The 24,253-nt window shown below is 38.9% G+C and overlaps 1 protein-coding gene across 4 annotated transcripts in view; it reads left to right on the top strand.

Moving 5' to 3' along the window:
• Positions 1-24,253, top strand: part of lama2 (laminin, alpha 2) — a 236,485-nt gene that overhangs the window by 46,471 nt on the left and 165,761 nt on the right. For all 4 annotated transcript variants that reach the window (XM_055232136.1, XM_055232139.1, XM_055232138.1 and 1 more), the window contains exon 3: positions 2,779-2,891. In XM_055232136.1, coding sequence (XP_055088111.1) covers positions 2,779-2,891 — 113 coding nt within the window. The remainder of the gene's footprint in view (positions 1-2,778; positions 2,892-24,253) is intronic.

The following is a 24,253-nucleotide window of genomic DNA, read 5'->3' as shown; positions in this document are numbered from 1 at the left end:
ACATATAATTTTAACCTTAAGTTTCTATATTTATTCATTCGTTCTCAACTCTCTTAATACTTCTTAAGCCACAGCTGCCCTGGGGTAGAGTGACAGAACACAATGACAGCCACACATAAAATCCAAGTATTCTCTGTCAAAGTGAATGAGCGTCCACCTTAAAAATGAACCAAATAAAATCACAAAAGAAAGCCAAAACGTTCACCAGTTTTGTGAAAGATATGTTCCCGCTCTCCCTACTTCCATTTGACTGATCGCTCCAGCGCTCCCATTCATGAATCATGCCTCTTTAGCTAATTACTGCTCAATTGGCCAGATGTTAACCAATCACTTTGTCAGAAACGATAATTGCGCGTTCAGCTGACCAATCAATCGCACATGACGCCGCCACAGTAAAGACATCAGTCCCACATCAGTTATAGCTCAAGTAGTCGAGTAGACACACAGACACACACTCATTTAGTCAATCAGTGTGTGTGTGTGGGGGTGTGTGTGTGTGGGGGGGGGGTGTGTGTGTGTGCAAGTCCTCCTCTTAGGCCTCAGAGCATTGACCAGGATCAGACCAGTCAGACAGGAGCCCATTTCATTAGCCTCTGCTTACTCAGGTTATTGTAGGTTTATGAGGGACAGGAAAAGCGGTATGGTTGAACAGGAGTACAAGGTTTGGTTTTATTTTTGGGAATGTTTTTTAATTTATTTATTTTTTTGGAAAATGTCTAGTTTTATTATTATTTTTTATTTATTTATTTATTTATTTATTTTTTATCATATATCTCTATTTTTCTCCATACAGGTTTCAATGTCTAAATCTTGGTTTAAAGATTTAGACACTGGAACTAAATGCCTTTCTCTGATCTGAGTTGTTACTAGATAAACCCTGGAACCTACAGCTAATCATGAATCAGTGCTAGTGCAGCTCAGCGAGTGAATTCTGGAGGTTTGAAGCTATAACCATGGATCTATAATAATACGAGCTATATACCTTTAAGAGTAATCGCTCACATTCATACACATAGACCGTATTTTACATGTGTTGGTTTACATACAATTTAGTTTATTTGTAATTTGATTTGTTCAGTTTTGTAAAAAATATGAAAAACATAAAAAGGAACAGGTCCATTTTTCAGGGATTGTGTTAAAAACATTGTAAAATATCAATTTCCTTCTATTGTATGTTTGAAAAAAGGACTCTACAGCTCCAACGCAGGTGTAGTGTTTGAAACCAAATCAACATGAAGTCTTTGTGAAAGCATACGTACTACACACTAGTGATGGAGAGAGCGCTGTTATAGAGCAGTGTATATGAATAAGAGCCACTGCAGTGTGAGTGACTGGACTAATTTGCCGTGACTAACTGAGGTTAATTAGCTGACTGATTTAATTTGTGACACGTTGATGGATTTTTCTTTTTATATTGTTTTCACACATTAAAGAGCTTTTACTTTACGCGCTGACAGCCTCCTAATTCACAGTTTGAGGTGGATTCATTTTCAAAACTAATATTTTGCTGTGAGTGCAATGAGGAAAGACTCATCTATGACCTTGCTTATAAATCATTCATTGTTCATTTTGCTGTTTTTCAGAGACTGGTGCATTGTTGATAAAAAGCACAAGCAGTTTATTCACTTTTAACGTGCACAATGTAACTTTTTGGAGCCTATTTGTTTCCATGGAAATGTTATTGCTTTACCTAGTAATTAAAAAGCACGTGTTGTTACGGAGCACAGGGTCGCCTCTCCTCAGATCTGACATGTAACTTGACCTGATGGCGTCACCTTCTTGTCACGTTGAGAGAAATGAGTTATAATGCCATATAGAGGAACATTCCAGGCAAAGCAATAACATGTTCACGGAGACAAGTTGGTAACAAACCTGTCATTCTCCACTTTGCGTCAATCATACTCAGTATTATTGTCATCATTAGCTTCTCTATAGCATTTTACACACCAGAAACTTGCCTGGGATCCAGAATACAAACTTCTTCAACACTTTATGCCACTGAAAAAAACAGATATGATGGCATGATCACATTTGACTGGGCTTGAGACGTAATAGAGGACGTGGGGACCAGACTGATATCAATCTGTATAAAAATATAGAGATCATCATTCTGGATTTGCCAATGGTTAAAAGTGTTATGTCAGTTAGAGCATTAGTTCATCAAAATGAATATTGGACTCATATTTAATTGCAAATGGACATCTTTAAAGACTTAAAGAAATAGATAGCATATCACATGTAGTTTGTCCATGTATGTAGTGTGTAGTGTGTATGTAGAATCATCTGGGCACGCTCATATCACATTTGCTGCAACACTGACACAAATTCTAATTCAAATTGGGGAACCACTGGACACTCCACTAGAAAAGTTACAAAGTGCCCCTTTAAATAAATAGATATCGAAATGGCAAAACAGAAAAAAATTGATTTTAAGACCGTTTCATCCTCCCTTACATTCATTTTGAAAGGAGAGTGGGCATTTTGAATCATAACTGGTTTTACCAAAGGACTACAGCTCTTTTGCTGATGCTGATAGTTGCCATGGTTTTGGATGAAAATGTCAACAATACGTGGGCGCTTGACTGACAGCCGCCAATCAAACTTCCATATCTCATCTCACTTCATACCTACGCACACATTCACTCTTCTGTTTTCTCTTTTCCATTTAGCCTTCATGTCCCTCTCTCTATACTTATTGTCTTCATAATAGAACTGAAATCACTTTTTTCTTGGATTGTTGGAGATAGGTTTTGAAAAGTGTTTTTTTTTTTTCCATAGAGAGACACCCTATAGAGTACGCCACTGACGGGACAAACCGCTGGTGGCAAAGTCCCTCCATAATGAACGGCATGGAGTACCACTACGTGACCATCACCTTGGATCTCAAGCAGGTAAACATAAGAACAAGGTAACACTTTATTTCTTGTGGCTTTCAGTGAGATGTATTTATTTTATGCAAACAAATATCCAACTGGTAAAGTCTTGCTTTTTTGTGTGTTTTTTTATCATATATATCTATACATTTCTCTCAGTGCATTCATATGCAGTAATAGTTGTTAAAGATTAAAGAAGGCTCATTTTAGTTCTGATGTAGACTTGGTTTTGTCCTAGTTCTTTAGTCCTAATCTAGTCCAGGTTTTGTTTTGGGACTAGTCTGTTTTCCTGAGTTATGTTCAATGTTATGTTTTTTTGTACATTTATAAGTATATGCAAAAAAAATACAAAAGCAGTTGTGGTGTAGTTATTATATATTTTGACAGGTAAGTAGTAGTAACATGGCAAGTATTTGTGATAGTAGTAATTATAGATGAATGCATGAAGCTGCTATCAGAAGTATAGTATTTTCTGCTGGATACCTTTCAATACATTTCAGGTATCAATACTTGAACAATACCAGGTTTTCAATACTGATACCTGAGCAGTACTTTTTTTAGTACCCATGCCTGTATAATTTAATATATACATGGAAAATGCATAATCATAATAATTTTTCTTTGAAGTACTTAATCATTCTGCTGTGAGGATGGTGTCCTGAAATTATTGTGTTCTCCCAGGACCCACTAGACAGCAAAACTTATCAAAAGGATTGTATTTTTTACACCTAAATTATTCAGTAGTGGTAGTACATCAACTTTTCTTCCTTACTTTACTGATACTTTTTAACAGCACCCATCCTAGTAGTAGTAGTATTAGTAGTAGCCTAATACTAGTAATTAGTACTGTAGTGGTACAGATTTGGAGTACTCATCCAATACTCCTAATTGACTTAAATGTAGATTTGCTTTTGCTGCTGATGGACGTCAACAAGGCTCTTATATAAAAATGATTCTCTGATGCAGATTGGCCATTAGGAAAATTGACCATGTTGAAAAATGGAACAAGACAAGTGCAGTGTGTGTGTGTGTACGCGTGGGGGTGTGCGTGCGGGGGTGTGTGTTCGTGTGTGCGTGCGTTTGTTTGTGTATGCCAAGCACAAAACGAGTGCGTCATATTGTTGTACTCCAAAGTGTCTGAAATATACGACATTACAGTGGTTTTTAATGTACCATTTTTAAATCAATATGTGGGAAAGATTATCTGAGAAACAACCAAGTTCACTTTTATACTGAATATGGTCCAGAAGAACTACTGCTGAGTTATATAGACAAACAAAACAGACAAAATGAGTTCTGCCACATTCAAAAGGGTTTTATTTTGAATTCTTGGATGACATTTTTTTAAATGTTGTAGTCAGGCTTTTTTTTCCCAACTTAATGGAAAACAGAAATGTACTGAATTCACTTTTATGAAAACAGACACATATTGAATTCAACTTCATGAAAACTGAGATTTACTGAATTCAGCTTAAAGAAAAAAACTAAAATTTCTCAAATTCAACTTTATGAAAACTGAAATGCACTTAATACAACTTTATGATTACTGAAAAAAACATGCACATACACACAAGCCTGATTAATAGAAAAATGCACAATTACATTTATACGGTTTTCCTTACTCGCTCTTTTTCACAAATGCACACGTACGCACGCACGCGCACACACACACACACACCCACGCTCACACACACACACACATGCACACTCGCACACATGCACACATAAACACACACATCTGATGAACCGGTCCATGCCAGCCTGCGTGTTATCACAGTAATCATATCTCTATTCCCATAGTGTGCCGTGATTACAGTGATTAGCTCATTATTTAAGAGTTTCAAAAGCTCGGGCTTTTTCAAATCTATCATACCATCATAACATGCACTCCTCCTATGACAGTGTAAATGAGTTACATGTTATTGATTGGTGAGCGCTGTAATGATGAGCGTGAGCACACATATCAGACTGTTATTATGACTGAACAGGGGTGAGAATTGGAATTAGAATATATTTACATTTTCAGGTTTATTTCTCATGAGATTTTTAGTAATGCTGATTTTATTTTCAAATAAATTATGAAATGGGACAAACAGGCATGATGATATGGTTTGCATGTTTTTTCATATTAACCCACTTTACATGATCCTGGTGTTATTATTTGGCTATTTTTTCTGTAAATGAAGATATGAACATGAAATTCATTAACAGACCAATGAGGTGGCTTCTTCTAGTGTTAGGTTTGATTGACAGCGTAGTTAAGCGCCCGCCCTCTGCTAAGCAAGTTGTGCACAGAGGAAGGGACACCTTCAGTCGCCTGGCTCCGGATTGGCTCTTTGGTTGCCATGATACTCACCGTTGGAATTCCAAATATGGCTTCAAATTTACCCTTGTAACTTCTAGCCTCGATGAGCTTTATTTGACTGGAGCCGAACACTTAGTCCACTTCTTTATACAGTCTATGGTTTGGACGTTTACTCGCACATTTTAGATCAGCAGTGTTGACAAGCTACGGCCTCTGCATTGACCACCCACCGAGCACATGCTGCTTTGTTTTGCTCCACTACGTTGAAGTGAAATTGAAACTTATTAGAGCTTCAATGTATAGCTCTGGTTCACAAATAACATTTTCTTTGCATGCCTGAAAATCAAACGCTCAACGTAAATACGATGTTGGTTATGTAATTCTGGCAAAAGCTTGATATGATAATCATTTTTATTAGTAATTATACCTGCAAACTTCTCATGCTTAAGCTAACTAATACAAGCACCTGAACGCCTTGTAGCCCCCGTTCTCACCTATTGGGTTCTTTGACCTGCATGTAGACTGGGACAAGAGTTGTTTGACAGGTCTAGGGGCAGAGGCGATTTGAATTTGATTGCTGCACTGCATTACTTACCTGGATCTCTCTATGCATGTAAACGTAGAAGACAAATCAGATCAGATACCAGTTTCAAACAAGCAAACATTTGAATTAACTGTCTGTGTAATCCCTCAGTGGTCCAGGTATGATCTATAGCAAATGAAAAAAAGATATTTGAATTAATTATTGCACTCACTAAATCACTAAACGCAACAAGCAGAACATTGCATGTATTCATATTTTTTGCAGTCCAGAAATCCTTAAGTTCGAAAACAAACAAACCATCCTCTTGCCCTTCATATTTTCACTACTGCTTTGAACAGCTTGCATGTACCATCACCATCACCACCCCCACCACCACACAATAGCCATATGTGATCTGTCAATCAAACCCTGCACACCAGAGGACCTTGAGTGTTTGCACATTAAGTGGTCTCGTAATGCATTTCTATAGCTTTCAGTATAATGGCTGAAAACTCTTCCAGCTCACCCTGAAACTGCATGCGCTCTTACCAAGCCTTGCCAGTCCAACATTTACAAAGAAAAATGTCACCAGATTGTAATAATTAGCACATACATAAATTCTGTGTTTTTGCCTTTAAAAGCTTTGCAATTCTTGTGTTTGAAGTTCTCAATGGTCACCTGCCAAAGCAAATGAGCGCTTGTGCGAGCTTGACAAGGCTGTGTGTTTAGGAAGTGAAATGGTTTTAATATATAGTTCAAATAAAGCACCAATTTAAGCCGTCAGAGTCTTTAAAATGCATAAAGATCATCTGTTAGTGCTAGATTAATATTATCTTAACCTATTACTTAAAGTGCCCATATTACGCTATTTTCTGATCTATGTTATAATGTTGTTTCCTCATTACATACATAGCTGGAGTTGTGTTTTGTTTCATTCACACATGTTTAACACACAAACTTAACAGACGAAGGATCAAATTGCTAAACAGCCTCATTTCAACTAGGCGTCATCATATTTTTTCAGGCAAGATTTCAACCGGCAAGAAATAGCAATAATCTCTAAAGTTCTAACGGTGACTATATGTGTGGACTGTTTGTGTTTTATGCTCCACAATAATACCAACGTTAGCCTGGTCAGTTCATTAGATTACAGGTCACAAAATTGTTATAATAATGCAATAGTCTTAGATCTAATATTACACAAAATGAATTATTGTGAGCTTTAAGCCATGTTATACTATTATTACGTCCTCAAAAACATTCCTGGAGATGTTTTTTATTAGTCTGTCTACGTCTCTAAAGCTCAAAATGCTCTGTTCCACCTTGTGATGTCATGCAGTGGTAGTTTTCAGGTTGACAGCTACCTTTTACCTTTTGTTTAGTAGGCATAGGTATGATGATCCAGATATTTCTAGTGAAGGTGTATGGAGTTTAAAAACACAGTGGAGCACTTTCTGTATTACCACATGACATCACAAGGTGGAACAGGGTGTTTTCTGTTTGAGAGAAGAACTCAGCCTAATAAATATGCAGGATTTGTGTGTTAAACATGTGTGAATGAAGCAAAACACAACTCCAGGTATGTTTTTAATGAGTAAACGACATTATAACACAGATCAGAGAACAGCCTAATGTGAGCTCTTTAATAAAATGCTATTCTAGATGAAAAAAAAAAAGTCGCTTTACAATTTTGTGCATTATTCATTCATAAAATACTGTTATAGCCAGAGCCGCCCTGGGGTAGACTTACAGAAGCAAGGCTGCCAAACTGTGCCCTCTGCCTCTTTCAACCACCACATTCATACTAAGCAAGGTGGATGCCATGTCTTGCCTAAGGATACAACAACTGCTCGCACTAGAACCACTGCTGAACCGTTGGCTCTTGGTATTCCCAGGGGTCTACCATCCAAGCACTAACCAGACTCAGCCCTACTTAACGTCTGAGATAGCAACTTTTCATATGTTGTGTTCTATTCTCTGGCCTAAGCTTGGCCCATGTTCCCTGTTTTGTTCTATTTAGTCTCTCCATCTGAGCCACCCACTTTGAACAGGCAGCCTCATCTCGCTAGTTGTGTTGTGCTGTAGTAAGTGCTTGTTGTTTCAGTCTGGAAGCGTTTGTGTTATCGAGCCTGAAAGCTGTTTACCCTCCGGTGCACTGAATTTCCCAACTGATCGTGGTCATCAGGGCCCAGACATGGTGCTTATGTGGAATAGAAAATGAGAGATGCATGTACTGAAGTTGATCTGAATCTGAAGTATCCAGTTTTCAAGCCCAAACAACATACAGATGGTCTAAGTTAGGTCATTAGGTCAGGACTAATACTTAACCAGTCCATACTTAAGTACGTCCAGTCCAATTTTTCATGCATCACACAAGTTAAGGCAGACAGGTGAAAAACAAACAAAAACAAAACTTTTATGGGTACGCAAGTAGACTTGGGTTGGACATTAGTATTTAGTTGATAACAATTAACAAATAGCTCTCTGACCAGTTGCAGTGGTCAGACAGGTGCACTGGTGAAACAGGGGCACCTCACCTGTCTGACCTCAGCTCACACTTACGAAACACAACTCCAGGTGTGTTTGTGATGAGGAAACAACATTATAACATAGATGAGAAAATAGTGTAATATGGGGTCTTTAAATGCTGCCAGACAGATAATGATGCATTTTTAGTGATTGATGTTAAATTTATATAGGTATCCAGCACTATTCAATAAAATAACATTATATTCAGTAAAATAATATTATATTAATATTGTATGATAAATATAGTTTTGATCAGCTGACTGCTCTGTCAGTGGTGCCACTATTGCAACCCTACATCACCATGGAGACGGAGTGGTGCCACCATTCCATCACTACGTCACCATGACGAATGATGCCAGAATTTAGAATCAGAGGTTTAGTATCACGTGACCCACGGGAATTTTCTCACAACTTCTCAACACACCGATCGATACGCACGCAAACATGGATAGCTCTACCTCTTTCAGTATGAAGCCCTGGTATCTGTACTCACCCGAGGACGACATCCACCTCTATGATGAGGACTTTAACCTGGAGGCTCTGCTCTGCCCCACACCATCAGGGGACGAGCAAGAGACCAAGGAGACCCCACCGGTGTCTCCCCACATCCAGGACTCCTCAAACCCTGAGGAACGAGGTCCAGTCCAGGTCCTAACACCCCTGGACGAGAGAGACGCTCTGATCAGGGAGCTCCGCGAACAGTTGGAGCGAACGAGGGCTGAGCTCGACAATCAGGTCCAAGTCAACCACTCATTGGACCTGAAGCTCAAAACTCAGGAGAGGATCAACCAAGAGCAACACTTGGAGATCCAAAACCTGACTGATGCCCTCCAAAAGACGGAGAAGGAGATGTGTGCCCACATCAGCGCACATAAACAGATCCGAAACCTGTTCATCGGCACAGGTCAGGAGAATGTGCAGCTGAAAGGGGAGCTTCGCAACTCCAAAGAAGTGACAGCAAAGCTGAACGCAACAGAGCTGGAGTTCCTGAAAGTCAGGGATAAGCTCCAAAAGACTGAGAAGGAGATGGAGGCTCACATCAGCGCACATAAACAGATCCGAAACCTGTTCATCATCACAGGTCAGGAGAATGTGCAGCTGAAAGAGGAGCTTCGCAACTCCAACGAAGTCACAGCAAAGCTGGATGCAACAGAGCAGGAGTTGCTCAAAGTCAAGGAGAAGCTCCAAAAGGCGGAGAAGGAGGTGGATGCCCACGTCAGTGCACAGAAACAGATGACAAACCTGTGCATCAATGTAGTACAGGAGAATGTGCGCATGAAAAAGGAGCTTCACCTCGCCAAAGAAGTCACAGCAAAAATGAACCAAACTGAGTCGGACTTGCACAAAGTCAAGGGCAAGCTCCAAGACACAGAGAAAAAGCTGGATGACCTCACCAGAGTACACAACAACATCAGATGCCATTTCCACAAAGCTCTGAGAGACAAAACAGAGCTTAAACAAGAACTGGCCTTCACCAAAAGAGACTTGGAAATGATGAACAACACACTTAAAAGGCAGTACAGTGTAATCGCTGCACTGAAAGACCAGGGCCACTGAGCAGAGGTGGAACAACAAAACGCCACCAATGATGGACATTAAAACAAACATGTCCGGAAAGGTGAGCTATCCTCAAGCTGCATCATCGAGGAGGTGTGCTTCATAAAAACAGAGAAGAATCTGGAGTCTGCTCTTAAGAAAAGCGAGGAACAAAGGGCACAGCACCTCGCTCAACTAAAAAGACAAGTGGAGGAGCAGAGGAGAGAGCCCAGGTGTTACCAGCTCTAAGGCAGCTCCAAACATGAACTTTACCCTTTTATTAAGACTAAATAAAAATAAATTAAATAATTAAAAAATGTTATTTGTGTTTTATTGTTTTACAAGTAAAACCTCATTTACATGCCAGCCATAAAACTGGTCACTATTACACAGGATATTGGTGAAATCAATCAGGTTTATTAGTAGTAGTAGTAGAAGTAGTAGTTGAAGTAGTAGTAGAAGTAGTAGTACTGGCAATACAGTCAAACATTTACCATGAAGAAAAACAAACCATGTTATAGTTCTTGAGGTCTGGTATTAGAATGGTCCCCAGGACAGAAGATAAGAGCTTTAATTAAACCAGTCAGGTCATTTTAGACTTTTCTGTTTCCCAGATGCAGCTGTTAAAAAGGACGAACACAGAAGATAAAACCTTATAAAAGCCACAAGATTTTTAAATGGGTCATCAATGCAGCAATGTCATTTTGTACCAGTGGTGGAAGAAGTACTCAGTTTTGTTACTTAAGTAAAAGTACAGATACCAGAGCCAAAAAAGTGTGAAAGTATCACATGGAAAATTCTACTTAAGTAAATGTATTAAAGTACCTGGTTAAGTGTAAAAAGTAAAAAGTAAGTATTTAGCTTTTTTCAGATTTTGAGACCTTGTAACGCTTCAGATGTAGTGATTTTGGTAAAGATTTGTGCTGAACTTTGTTTAACAGAAACAACTGAGTCAATAGATTTTTCTAACTGTTTTTATTTGTACATTTTTGTTTGCTCAAATTATGAATGTGTTAAAAATAAACACTCGGTCTTTTCAGCAGGTTTAAAATAATAATAAAAATACTTTTATATTTCAGTCCAGGTCAAATATGTAGTGGGGTAGAAAGTGCAGATACTGCTCTCAAATGTAGTGGAGTAAAAGTAAAAAGTATCCGCTTAAAAATCTACTTAAGTACAAATAGCTAAAATGTATACTTAAGTACAGTACTTTACTACTTTTACTTTATGTTCCTCCACTGGTTTGCACACACTTCCATGAGAGACTCGAGGTTCAGGCAGGACCAGACTGAGTCAGTGTCAGGTCTATGGGCACATCAGACACAATCATGATGGGACCAGACTGTCAGACACAAGCTTTTTCTATAAGAAACCTTTTATTTTTTAATACAGCAACCCACAATATTTACACTGTATCACCAAATGTATCACCAAATATATCATATGTATCACGATATCTATTTTAGCACAGCCCTAATCCATCAAACTCAGTAGCGTGTGGTGACTCTTATGGGTAGGCAAGTAGACGTGGGGTGGACATCAATATTTAGTCCATAACAATTTAATGAAACCACTTTTATACAAACTAATAGTAATGAGTATATTTGTTTGACATATTAAATGCATAATGAGTCATTTGGAGAAGCCTAGATCTACAGACTTTATTCATATTTGTATATATTGGACTGTATCTGACACACTGTCTGTGCAAACAGGGATGTTTGTTTTTTCACAGATTTGTCCTCCTCCTACCCCTCATTTATGCAGCTGAGCCTTCAGTTCTATTGTTATTTATATAATTATCATTATGCATCTAGAAGAAATATGAGTGACATATGACAGCTGTATACATGTGCTACTTACTACACAAAATGTACAACCATGAAGAGATACTAACAACAACAGTGCACTGGTCGGACAGCGGCTCATGTGGCACAAACGTCCCCTTAAACACAGCCTTGCATTAGAGCGGTACTCACGTCGTCCTGAAGAAACCTGTATTTCAGATGTAAAGGGCAGCTGTATTAACAGCTCCTTTTACCTTTAGTTCAGTAGAGATCGGCAATTCCAGATCTGAAATCAACCAAATGATTCTAGTGAAGGTGTATAGAGTTTAAAAAACACCATGGAACACTTCCTGTATTACCACATGACACCACAATGTGGAGCAGAGTGTTTTTTGTTTGAGAGATGAACTCAGCCTGAATATGAGGAAAACAACAGTATAACATAGATCAGAAAATAGTGTAATATGGGGTCTTTAAATGCTGCCAACAGACAGATAATGATGCATTTTTAGTGGTTTCATTATATTCAATAAAATAACATTATATTCAGTAAAATAATATTATATTAATATTGTATGATAAATATAGTTTTGATCAGCTGACTGCTCTGTCAGTGGTGCCACTATTGCAACCCTACATCACCATGGAGACGGAGTGGTGCCACCATTCCATCACTACGTCACCATGACGAATGATGCCAGAATTTAGAATCAGAGGTTTAGTATCACATGACCCACGGGAATTTTCTCACAACTTCTCAACACACCGATCGATACGCACGCAAACATGGATAGCTCTACCTCTTTCAGTATGAAGCCCTGGTATCTGTACTCACCCGAGGACGACATCCACCTCTATGATGAGGACTTTAACCTGGAGGCTCTGCTCTGCCCCACACCATCAGGGGACGAGCAAGAGACCAAGGAGACCCCACCGGTGTCTCCCCACATCCAGGACTCCTCAAACCCTGAGGAACGAGGTCCAGTCCAGGTCCTAACACCCCTGGACGAGAGAGACGCTCTGATCAGGGAGCTCCGCGAACAGTTGGAGCGAACGAGGGCTGAGCTCGACAATCAGGTCCAAGTCAACCACTCATTGGACCTGAAGCTCAAAACTCAGGAGAGGATCAACCAAGAGCAACACTTGGAGATCCAAAACCTGACTGATGCCCTCCAAAAGACGGAGAAGGAGATGTGTGCCCACATCAGCGCACATAAACAGATCCGAAACCTGTTCATCGGCACAGGTCAGGAGAATGTGCAGCTGAAAGGGGAGCTTCGCAACTCCAAAGAAGTGACAGCAAAGCTGAACGCAACAGAGCTGGAGTTCCTGAAAGTCAGGGATAAGCTCCAAAAGACTGAGAAGGAGATGGAGGCTCACATCGGCGCACATAAACAGATCCGAAACCTGTTCATCATCACAGGTCAGGAGAATGTGCAGCTGAAAGAGGAGCTTCGCAACTCCAACGAAGTCACAGCAAAGCTGGATGCAACAGAGCAGGAGTTGCTCAAAGTCAAGGAGAAGCTCCAAAAGGCGGAGAAGGAGGTGGATGCCCACGTCAGTGCACAGAAACAGATGACAAACCTGTGCATCAATGTAGTACAGGAGAATGTGCGCATGAAAAAGGAGCTTCACCTCGCCAAAGAAGTCACAGCAAAAATGAACCAAACTGAGTCGGACTTGCACAAAGTCAAGGGCAAGCTCCAAGACACAGAGAAAAAGCTGGATGACCTCACCAGAGTACACAACAACATCAGATGCCATTTCCACAAAGCTCTGAGAGACAAAACAGAGCTTAAATAAGAACTGGCCTTCACCAAAAGAGACTTGGAAATGATGAACAACACACTTAAAAGGCAGTACAGTGTAATCGCTGCACTGAAAGACCAGGGCCACTGAGCAGAGGTGGAACAACAAAACGCCACCAATGATGGACATTAAAACAAACATGTCCGGAAAGGTGAGCTATCCTCAAGCTGCATCATCGAGGAGGTGTGCTTCATAAAAACAGAGAAGAATCTGGAGTCTGCTCTTAAGAAAAGCGAGGAACAAAGGGCACAGCACCTCGCTCAACTAAAAAGACAAGTGGAGGAGCAGAGGAGAGAGCCCAGGTGTTACCAGCTCTAAGGCAGCTCCAAACATGAACTTTACCCTTTTATTAAGACTAAATAAAAATAAATTAAATAATTAAAAAATGTTATTTGTGTTTTATTGTTTTACAAGTAAAACCTCATTTACATGCCAGCCATAAAACTGGTCACTATTACACAGGATATTGGTGAAATCAATCAGGTTTATTAGTAGTAGTAGTAGAAGTAGTAGTTGAAGTAGTAGTAGAAGTAGTAGTACTGGCAATACAGTCAAACATTTACCATGAAGAAAAACAAACCATGTTATAGTTCTTGAGGTCTGGTATTAGAATGGTCCCCAGGACAGAAGATAAGAGCTTTAATTAAACCAGTCAGGTCATTTTAGACTTTTCTGTTTCCCAGATGCAGCTGTTAAAAAGGACGAACACAGAAGATAAAACCTTATAAAAGCCACAAGATTTTTAAATGGGTCATCAATGCAGCAATGTCATTTTGTACCAGTGGTGGAAGAAGTACTCAGTTTTGTTACTTAAGTAAAAGTACAGATACCAGAGCCAAAAAAGTGTGAAAGTATCACATGGAAAATTCTACTTAAGTAAATGTATTAAAGTACCTGGTTAAGTGTAAAAAGTAAAAAGTAAGTATTTAGCTTTTTTCAGATTTTGAGATCTTGTAACGCTTCAGATGTAGTGATTTTGGTAAAGATTTGTGCTGAACTTTGTTTAACAGAAACAACTGAGTCAATAGATTTTTCTAACTGTTTTTATTTGTACATTTTTGTTTGCTCAAATTATGAATGTGTTAAAAATAAACACTCGGTCTTTTCAGCAGGTTTAAAATAATAATAAAAATACTTTTATATTTCAGTCCAGGTCAAATATGTAGTGGGGTAGAAAGTGCAGATACTGCTCTCAAATGTAGTGGAGTAAAAGTAAAAAGTATCCGCTTAAAAATCTACTTAAGTACAAATAGCTAAAATGTATACTTAAGTACAGTACTTTACTACTTTTACTTTATGTTCCTCCACTGGTTTGCACACACTTCCATGAGAGACTCGAGGTTCAGGCAGGACCAGACTGAGTCAGTGTCAGGTCTATGGGCACATCAGACACAATCATGATGGGACCAGACTGTCAGACACAAGCTTTTTCTATAAGAAACCTTTTATTTTTTAATACAGCAACCCACAATATTTACACTGTATCACCAAATGTATCACCAAATATATCATATGTATCACGATATCTATTTTAGCACAGCCCTAATCCATCAAACTCAGTAGCGTGTGGTGACTCTTATGGGTAGGCAAGTAGACGTGGGGTGGACATCAATATTTAGTCCATAACAATTTAATGAAACCACTTTTATACAAACTAATAGTAATGAGTATATTTGTTTGACATATTAAATGCATAATGAGTCATTTGGAGAAGCCTAGATCTACAGACTTTATTCATATTTGTATATATTGGACTGTATCTGACACACTGTCTGTGCAAACAGGGATGTTTGTTTTTTCACAGATTTGTCCTCCTCCTACCCCTCATTTATGCAGCTGAGCCTTCAGTTCTATTGTTATTTATATAATTATCATTATGCATCTAGAAGAAATATGAGTGACATATGACAGCTGTATACATGTGCTACTTACTACACAAAATGTACAACCATGAAGAGATACTAACAACAACAGTGCACTGGTCGGACAGCGGCTCATGTGGCACAAACGTCCCCTTAAACACAGCCTTGCATTAGAGCGGTACTCACGTCGTCCTGAAGAAACCTGTATTTCAGATGTAAAGGGCAGCTGTATTAACAGCTCCTTTTACCTTTAGTTCAGTAGAGATCGACAATTCCAGATCTGAAATCAACCAAATGATTCTAGTGAAAGTGTATAGAGTTTAAAAAACACCATGGAACACTTCCTGTATTACCACATGACACCACAATGTGGAGCAGAGTGTTTTTTGTTTGAGAGATGAACTCAGCCTGAATATGAGGAAAACAACAGTATAACATAGATCAGAAAATAGTGTAATATGGGGTCTTTAAATGCTGCCAACAGACAGATAATGATGCATTTTTAGTGGTTTCATTATATTCAATAAAATAACATTATATTCAGTAAAATAATATTATATTAATATTGTATGATAAATATAGTTTTGATCAGCTGACTGCTCTGTCAGTGGTGCCACTATTGCAACCCTACATCACCATGGAGACGGAGTGGTGCCACCATTCCATCACTACGTCACCATGACGAATGATGCCAGAATTTAGAATCAGAGGTTTAGTATCACATGACCCACGGGAATTTTCTCACAACTTCTCAACACACCGATCGATACGCACGCAAACATGGATAGCTCTACCTCTTTCAGTATGAAGCCCTGGTATCTGTACTCACCCGAGGACGACATCCACCTCTATGATGAGGACTTTAACCTGGAGGCTCTGCTCTGCCCCACACCATCAGGGGACGAGCAAGAGACCAAGGAGACCCCACCGGTGTCTCCCCACATCCAGGACTCCTCAAACCCTGAGGAACGAGGTCCAGTCCAGGTCCTAACACCCCTGGACGAGAGAGACGCTCTGATCAGGGAGCTCCGCGAACAGTTGGAGCGAACGAGGGCTGAGCTCGACAATCAGGTCCAAGTCAACCACTCATTGGACCTGAAGCTCAAAACTCAGGAGAGGATCAACCAAGAGCAACACTTGGAGATCCAAAACCTGACTGATGCCCTCCAAAAGACGGAGAAGGAGATGTGTGCCCACATCAGCGCACATAAACAGATCCGAAACCTGTTCATCGGCACAGGTCAGGAGAATGTGCAGCTGAAAGGGGAGCTTCGCAACTCCAAAGAAGTGACAGCAAAGCTGAACGCAACAGAGCTGGAGTTCCTGAAAGTCAGGGATAAGCTCCAAAAGACTGAGAAGGAGATGGAGGCTCACATCGGCGCACATAAACAGATCCGAAACCTGTTCATCATCACAGGTCAGGAGAATGTGCAGCTGAAAGAGGAGCTTCGCAACTCCAACGAAGTCACAGCAAAGCTGGATGCAACAGAGCAGGAGTTGCTCAAAGTCAAGGAGAAGCTCCAAAAGGCGGAGAAGGAGGTGGATGCCCACGTCAGTGCACAGAAACAGATGACAAACCTGTGCATCAATGTAGTACAGGAGAATGTGCGCATGAAAAAGGAGCTTCACCTCGCCAAAGAAGTCACAGCAAAAATGAACCAAACTGAGTCGGACTTGCACAAAGTCAAGGGCAAGCTCCAAGACACAGAGAAAAAGCTGGATGACCTCACCAGAGTACACAACAACATCAGATGCCATTTCCACAAAGCTCTGAGAGACAAAACAGAGCTTAAACAAGAACTGGCCTTCACCAAAAGAGACTTGGAAATGATGAACAACACACTTAAAAGGCAGTACAGTGTAATCGCTGCACTGAAAGACCAGGGCCACTGAGCAGAGGTGGAACAACAAAACGCCACCAATGATGGACATTAAAACAAACATGTCCGGAAAGGTGAGCTATCCTCAAGCTGCATCATCGAGGAGGTGTGCTTCATAAAAACAGAGAAGAATCTGGAGTCTGCTCTTAAGAAAAGCGAGGAACAAAGGGCACAGCACCTCGCTCAACTAAAAAGACAAGTGGAGGAGCAGAGGAGAGAGCCCAGGTGTTACCAGCTCTAAGGCAGCTCCAAACATGAACTTTACCCTTTTATTAAGACTAAATAAAAATAAATTAAATAATTAAAAAATGTTATTTGTGTTTTATTGTTTTACAAGTAAAACCTCATTTACATGCCAGCCATAAAACTGGTCACTATTACACAGGATATTGGTGAAATCAATCAGGTTTATTAGTAGTAGTAGTAGAAGTAGTAGTTGAAGTAGTAGTAGAAGTAGTAGTACTGGCAATACAGTCAAACATTTACCATGAAGAAAAACAAACCATGTTATAGTTCTTGAGGTCTGGTATTAGAATGGTCCCCAGGACAGAAGATAAGAGCTTTAATTAAACCAGTCAGGTCATTTTAGACTTTTCTGTTTCCCAGATGCAGCTGTTAAAAAGGACGAACACAGAAGATAAAACCTTATAAAAGCCACAAGATTTTTAAATGGGTCATCAATGCAGCAATGTCATTTTGTACCAGTGGTGGAAGAAGTACTCAGTTTTGTTACTTAAGTAAAAGTACAGATACCAGAGCCAAAAACGAGTATCACATGGAAAATTCTACTTAAGTAAAAGTATTAAAGTACCTACTTAAGTGTACTTAAAAAGTGTACACCACTGGCATAAATATGTAAACATTTGTCATTTTGAGCCCCAAAAGGTTATCAAAATTCCAGAAAATTGTTACCCATCAGAAGAAGAAAGAAAAAGAAAACTGTGAGAAAGCCAAGCTGTTTACAATTAGTTTCACAAAGTCAGTTTCGTCTGTTCATGCTACTTTCCAGCTCAGATCACTTAACGCCTATAATGTATTTCACCTCATGTCTTAATTTGAAGTAATCATCTTAGTACATGCACTGCCAGTCACATGTCGCCAGCTTTGGGTCGCATATAGAGTACGCAATTAAACCTGGAACGCTCAAAGGGTTAAACCTGCTTCTCTGCTGTCAGTCCTAATTGTAGAAAGAGTTAACTGTGGTAATAATAGACTGTGGAGGACATTTTGCTTGACGCTTGGTGCTGATGGACGTGGTAGAATGGTAAGTGTCCAGGCTGGGCTGTGGAGCGGAGGAGGGAGTCTGGCACTGATGGTGGATAGCATGCTGGGAGCTGTCAGTCACACGGCTCATTTGATCACTGTCCATAGAAAACAGTTATATTAGAGCAGATCAGAGGAGGGGTGACTGGCAGTAACATGCACAAGTAGAGCTGGTTGAATAGAAAATTATAGCATGACTATTGTTAACAGAACTCTATACATTGTAGTGAAGGAAATGTAAGCAATAGAATGGTCAGGATCAGCTGAATCCTTTGAAAGTGTATGGACTTAAATAAGAATCTTCTTTTTAAACAGTTTACAATGATCCAAAAGTTCCAAAGTTATTCCTCATTTACCTCATGCATTCAGTGCATCTTAATTACTCATCACATTAAATTTATAAGCGCTTTTCGCACCTCTCTGAGATCAGTGTGTAGTTTTGCCGTGAAGGTAAGCTAACAGCTAGCAAGCTAACACGTACTTCCTGATTACGGGGCTATAATAATAATGTAAAATACTTTCTAATTAGATGCAGACAGCACACAGTGGACTTTTTTCAACCTCAAGAACGGCTTTTTGGACCTTTGGAACTGCTTATACAATATATATGTACTGAGGCCAAACAAATTTTACCCCAACAAACGCAAAAAATCATGCACAGGCTCTTTAATACATGATCAAACTTGCACAAATGATTAGTTAAAAACATGATTTAGTATAAAAATGTAAATATTTTAAGTGTGTACAATGTCGGAATGTTTCATATATTTTAGAGGAATACTTCAAATGTGATCTTGTATAGCTCTGATAAAGATGAAGTACTTATTTTAATAGATTCTTTTATCAGATCAAGGTTTAGTTTGTTTTCATACCTCACTACCGCTCTTCTTCAGAATGGTCACATGATGTCTACTTACAGCGGAGGCAGAATGACAGCGCCATCTGCAGTCCAACTTCTTCTGTTAGCGTAAAAAGGTCCCCCTCGTCCTGGGACCGCGTGGGTACTATAACTGTAAACCCGCATCACCGCCACATCCCATGACCACTCTAAGGAAGAGCACTAGTGAGCAGTCGGGCATGCAAACAAACTAAACCTTGCTCTGAAAAAAGAATGTATTAAAATGAATTAAAAGAAGACCAGAACCTCATTGGACTAAAGATTACACACATTACATTTTATAACTATTCAGAAAAGGTCCAAATTTGACCACTTTATATGATAATTTTCTTGTTCAAATTAGTATTTAGTTTCAGTTTATGAACCCTAAAATAATACACAAAAACCTAATCACAGAAATATTCTTCTATTTAAGCAGAATTACACTGTATACCACCAGACAAAAGACATAAAGTTTGAATAAAGAAACATATTGCACTGTTTCACGGCTTACTATACTACTACGGATTTAGCTAACAACTGTATTCCCTCACCATACATATTAAAACAGTCAAAATACAATACATTTTTCAAACCTTAACGTACCTCTCTGAAATAGTTTTATTCATAACATCTGCTGTGTCCAATGAGTTTTTTCTTTAAGGTTAGGCTGGAGTAACAATGTGGGAGTGATTGCAGCATCTGGTGTTTTTTTTGTGCAGTATAAAGTGCATTTGAAAGGTTAAATCTACCCAAAATGAGAGCAAGAGTCTAGTACTTTTAGAGAGATTTACAATATCTTTCTCCAGTGCTCACCCAAAAGCCATTCTCAACTGGGGCCACAATGTGTAACCCAGAGCACACTGCTTTTAGAATCTCATCTCACTTTGAATAGTGTAGTGCAAGAAGGAGGTGAATATTTTCTAAACGACTCTCTTGGCTGTTTGATAGTCATTTTTTGTACTTTATTAAAAATGCCTGTTGAACATTTTAAAAACAAAACAACTTAATAATTAACTTTTTTATTTTTAAATTAAATTCAAATTGCACTTTAGATTCAATTATGATTATTGATGCGTTCATGTGGACGTTCTCACAAGTCAGAAAAACAACTCCTTCTGCCCGACTTCCACAGCTGATGTTACCTGGTCTGTGCAGGTGAAACTAAATCAGCTGACATTTGATGTTTGGTACCGCTGCTCAAATTTTTACATTAGTAATGTTAATGTGGCGAGATAAGAGATGCTTTATTTGTCCTACAGTAGGGATAGTTATAGCGTTGCAACAGAAAAGTACAGCAGCCGTACAATAACAAAAAATATCCAACATATTAGACCAGATTGACAGATAATTGAATTGAATCTATTCCAGGAAAACTTGTTAACCACTCTGTCAATAAGTTTTTCCCCATTCTTGAGTCTGAAAAATCTAAATGGTAAAGTAAGAAGATTGAATAAAGTTGTACTTAACATTTTGTCCCTCTTTCCAAACACATCCTGTGTCTCTATGACCTCTAGCTGAGCCGCGGAGATGATGCTAACCTTGGCAGTGCGCGTTACCGGATGATTCCCTCAGTACAGTCTTTATTAGCCTGGAGACATGCTAACAAGTGTGATTTGAAATGGCAGTAAACTTAAACGACCACATACCACTGTCTGCACTGATTGATACACACCTGTTTGGCTGCTCAACCAAATGTGTTGGGATTTATAAAACGTTTGGTGATGTTACATGTTTTAGCTTGAAAAACAATAGCAGAATTTTTGACTGGTAATGTCCAGATGTTCGTTTTATCAAACCCTAGTTCAATATTTTATTTTATTCTTTTTTCTTCACAGCTTCAGTCAGTTGGTTATGTTCACGTAGCCGACATTTTCTGTATGTATTGATGAACAAAGATAAACAAATTTATATCATAAATACATGCACATTCAACATACACTGCCTGGCCAAAAAAATAGTCGCCACCAAAAAAAAAGGTCAAACACTATTTGGTTGGACACCTTTACCTTTGATTACATTTGATTACATTATCAATCTGGGATGGCTCTCACTTAAAGCGATCAGAAAACGAGAAAGGTCATGATGCACATTTGAATCTGATTGGTCGAAGTGTCACAACAGCGGAACAAGCCAAAAAGTTAAACTTTTGATAGATCCAGTTGAGAGAAAAGCACAGACATCTTCACTCTCCACAAATGCAAGCTCTAAAATAAGCTAAAGTATGTTTGACGTCACCATGTTTGTTTTGGTTCGCCTTTAGTTTCCACACAAAATTAAGATAAGATATGCCTTTATTAGTCCCACAGTGGGGAAATGCCAGTATTGCACCGCACAGTTAAAGAACAGAAGGAAAATGGTACATGCAATAAAACAAGATAATAGATAAATAGCTTAAAATAATTTTAAAAATAGACTTAAAAATAAACTAAAAATAGACTCTAATATAACATCTATCTAAAATTCAATGCTGCTCAGTGATTGGTCCACCAGCAAATTTGAACCTTACAGTGGGAGTATGTCTAGATGGATTCTTGTGAGCTTGTGAACTCACAAATATCACAATCTTAATCCATGTGCAAGGTTAGGTCCCCTATTTGAAAGAAAAACATTTAATTAAATCATCCACTACTGACCACTTTTCTTGCTCTAATTGTCCCAATACAAGTAGAGATAGACGGTTGATGGCTGACTGCTGCAGAGCTGAAATGTGAATGCTCTGAAGACCCCAGTGGCCGTAGAATTGATGTCACTGCCTGTCCAGAGCACACTGTGACTAAATGAATACTTCATGGTCCAATTAGCAGTGCGACATCCCACTACTGGATCAGGTTTAGTCATTTAACAGTGTTCAAAGATTATTACGTTACAAAAAAAGAAACAAATCTGACGGATATGAAAGTTGACTTAGATTAGTATGAGAAATATTAGCTGTTTATTAATATTTGAAGAACTGCACATCATTAGTTTGTTCTATAAGAATTGCCAAATTGAGTTCGAATCAGACACAGAATTATGCAACAGTTTAAAAAAAAAGTGTGAATACGCAATTTGTGACTCACTGTTAGCTCAACTTTATGGAGATATAACAAACTTATTCTCTGGAAGTAAGTGGAGTTGTGTTAGTTCAAGGAATCAGTTATCAAAAAAATAAAAATCTTTTGAAAACAAAAAGTGTATTTAATATGTGTGTGTGGTCATTGCATGGACATTACCTATTATTACCCAGGTAGTCTTTGGTCAATTACTAGCTTGTATTTGGTCTTATGAATTAACTATATTTTCAGCACTCATCATCATCACATACTAAAAGAACTTGAACTGATCATTTTCTTTCTCATTTCAATTCGCAAATGTCCACATGTATTGTCATCCATGTGCTTCTGTGATTTCACTAGTGATGGGACTTGCGGCTCCTTTGTGGGATCTGAATATTTTGGATCTTTTAATTTCAAAGAGCCGTTCAAAACACTGGCTCTTTTACTATTTCTTTATATGACAGAAGCCAATGTGAGAACTCATTTTATGTACAAAATGACCAACGCTCAGAAATGATTCAAACTGAGAGTGGGAGTGTGTTTACCCTTTGAAATGATGCATAATCTAAATAAAAACTACTTGCGTTACAATAATAATCAGCTGTTATTATGATGCCAAATATGTTTTTTGTTCTCACTCGTGTTGCCTGCTCTGCTTCTGTGCCCATCCTCGTGTTCATTCAGCGTTAATCAGTATAAAAATGCATACAAAGTAGAAACAAAAAGATTCAGTTCTTTTTTTAAAAATTAGATCCGGTTCCAATTCAGAAGCCGACTTGCAGTTTTCCCTCATTGATCAAAAACATAGCTTACTTTATGTAGACATCACTGTATATGCTCTGGTATCTCCCACTGTCTCATACTTAACTCTAGCTCTTTGTTCGAAAAATTGTCAAGTTTGGATTTGTCAAACTGAACTGCGGCACAACTGTAAGAATAATCAGAAGAATATTTTCAAAACCAAAATCTGGCTATTACAACTCGCGCTCGGGCTGATGAAACACAAACTCCTCGCGTCTCGCATCTTGCTACATGTCAGCTACACATATTTACCAGCTTTGTGCCTTTCTCACTGTTCTATTGCATGGCTTGTTTTTATGGCAAAGTTGCGTGGGGTAAAACTATCTTCTTCTCATCCTCCGCTGATCAAAACCTCCAATTTGACACATGCTTGCACGCACGCACACACGCATGCTCGCGTGCTGGGTTAGTTAGCCCCGCAGCTCTATGTTTAGCTGCTCGGAGCTGCCTGGCTGTCCCCCCTACCTGTCACAAGCTAGCTCCTCTCCCACTCACACATGCATAAGGGAGAATACAGCCAACAGTAAGGCTTTGTAAGGGCTTTGAATGACTGCTATAAGGTTACCCACACAACCATAGACACATTTCACTAGTTTTTTCCTCATCCTTATTCTAATTGGTGCAATGTGACACTAGCTTTTTGCGCAGAGTGAAAAGAGGTGGGCTCATTGGGCAACCTTGAATGGGTGAGATTTGACCTACTTGATACACATGTTTTGGTTTTGACTGTTTGTGGAGTTGACAGCCTTCCATCAATATAATGTAATAAATATGTATAAGGAAAGTGTCAGAGCAACATAAGAGCTGCATATTCAGATCAGAAAATTTGACAGTGAGTTATAGTCATGGCAAAACTACTCGTACAATATGGAGTTTTATCATATTTTTACCCTCATTTGAAACTGGCTACGGTATTTTATTTTGAGATATTTCCACTGCAAAGGCTATTGAATGTAGCTGATATTTTGCTGCGTAACTTCTATTGCATATGAGTAATTCTTTGATATGCTCAAACACCAGGTGGATTGATACCAAATGTTGTTACAGACGAGACCGAAGTATCAATTTTCACACAAAAAATATATATAGTTTATGTCTGTTTTAGAAATTCATGGCTTATATTTTAGGGGTAGGGTGGGGTAGAGGAGTTTCGGTGCATTTTCATACAAA

This window comes from Periophthalmus magnuspinnatus, chromosome 24, assembly GCF_009829125.3.
Source record: "Periophthalmus magnuspinnatus isolate fPerMag1 chromosome 24, fPerMag1.2.pri, whole genome shotgun sequence".
Taxonomy (NCBI): Eukaryota; Metazoa; Chordata; class Actinopteri; order Gobiiformes; family Gobiidae; genus Periophthalmus; species Periophthalmus magnuspinnatus.
The sequence above is the reverse complement of the archived record's forward strand: the minus strand, read 5'-3'. Positions and strand labels throughout refer to the sequence as shown.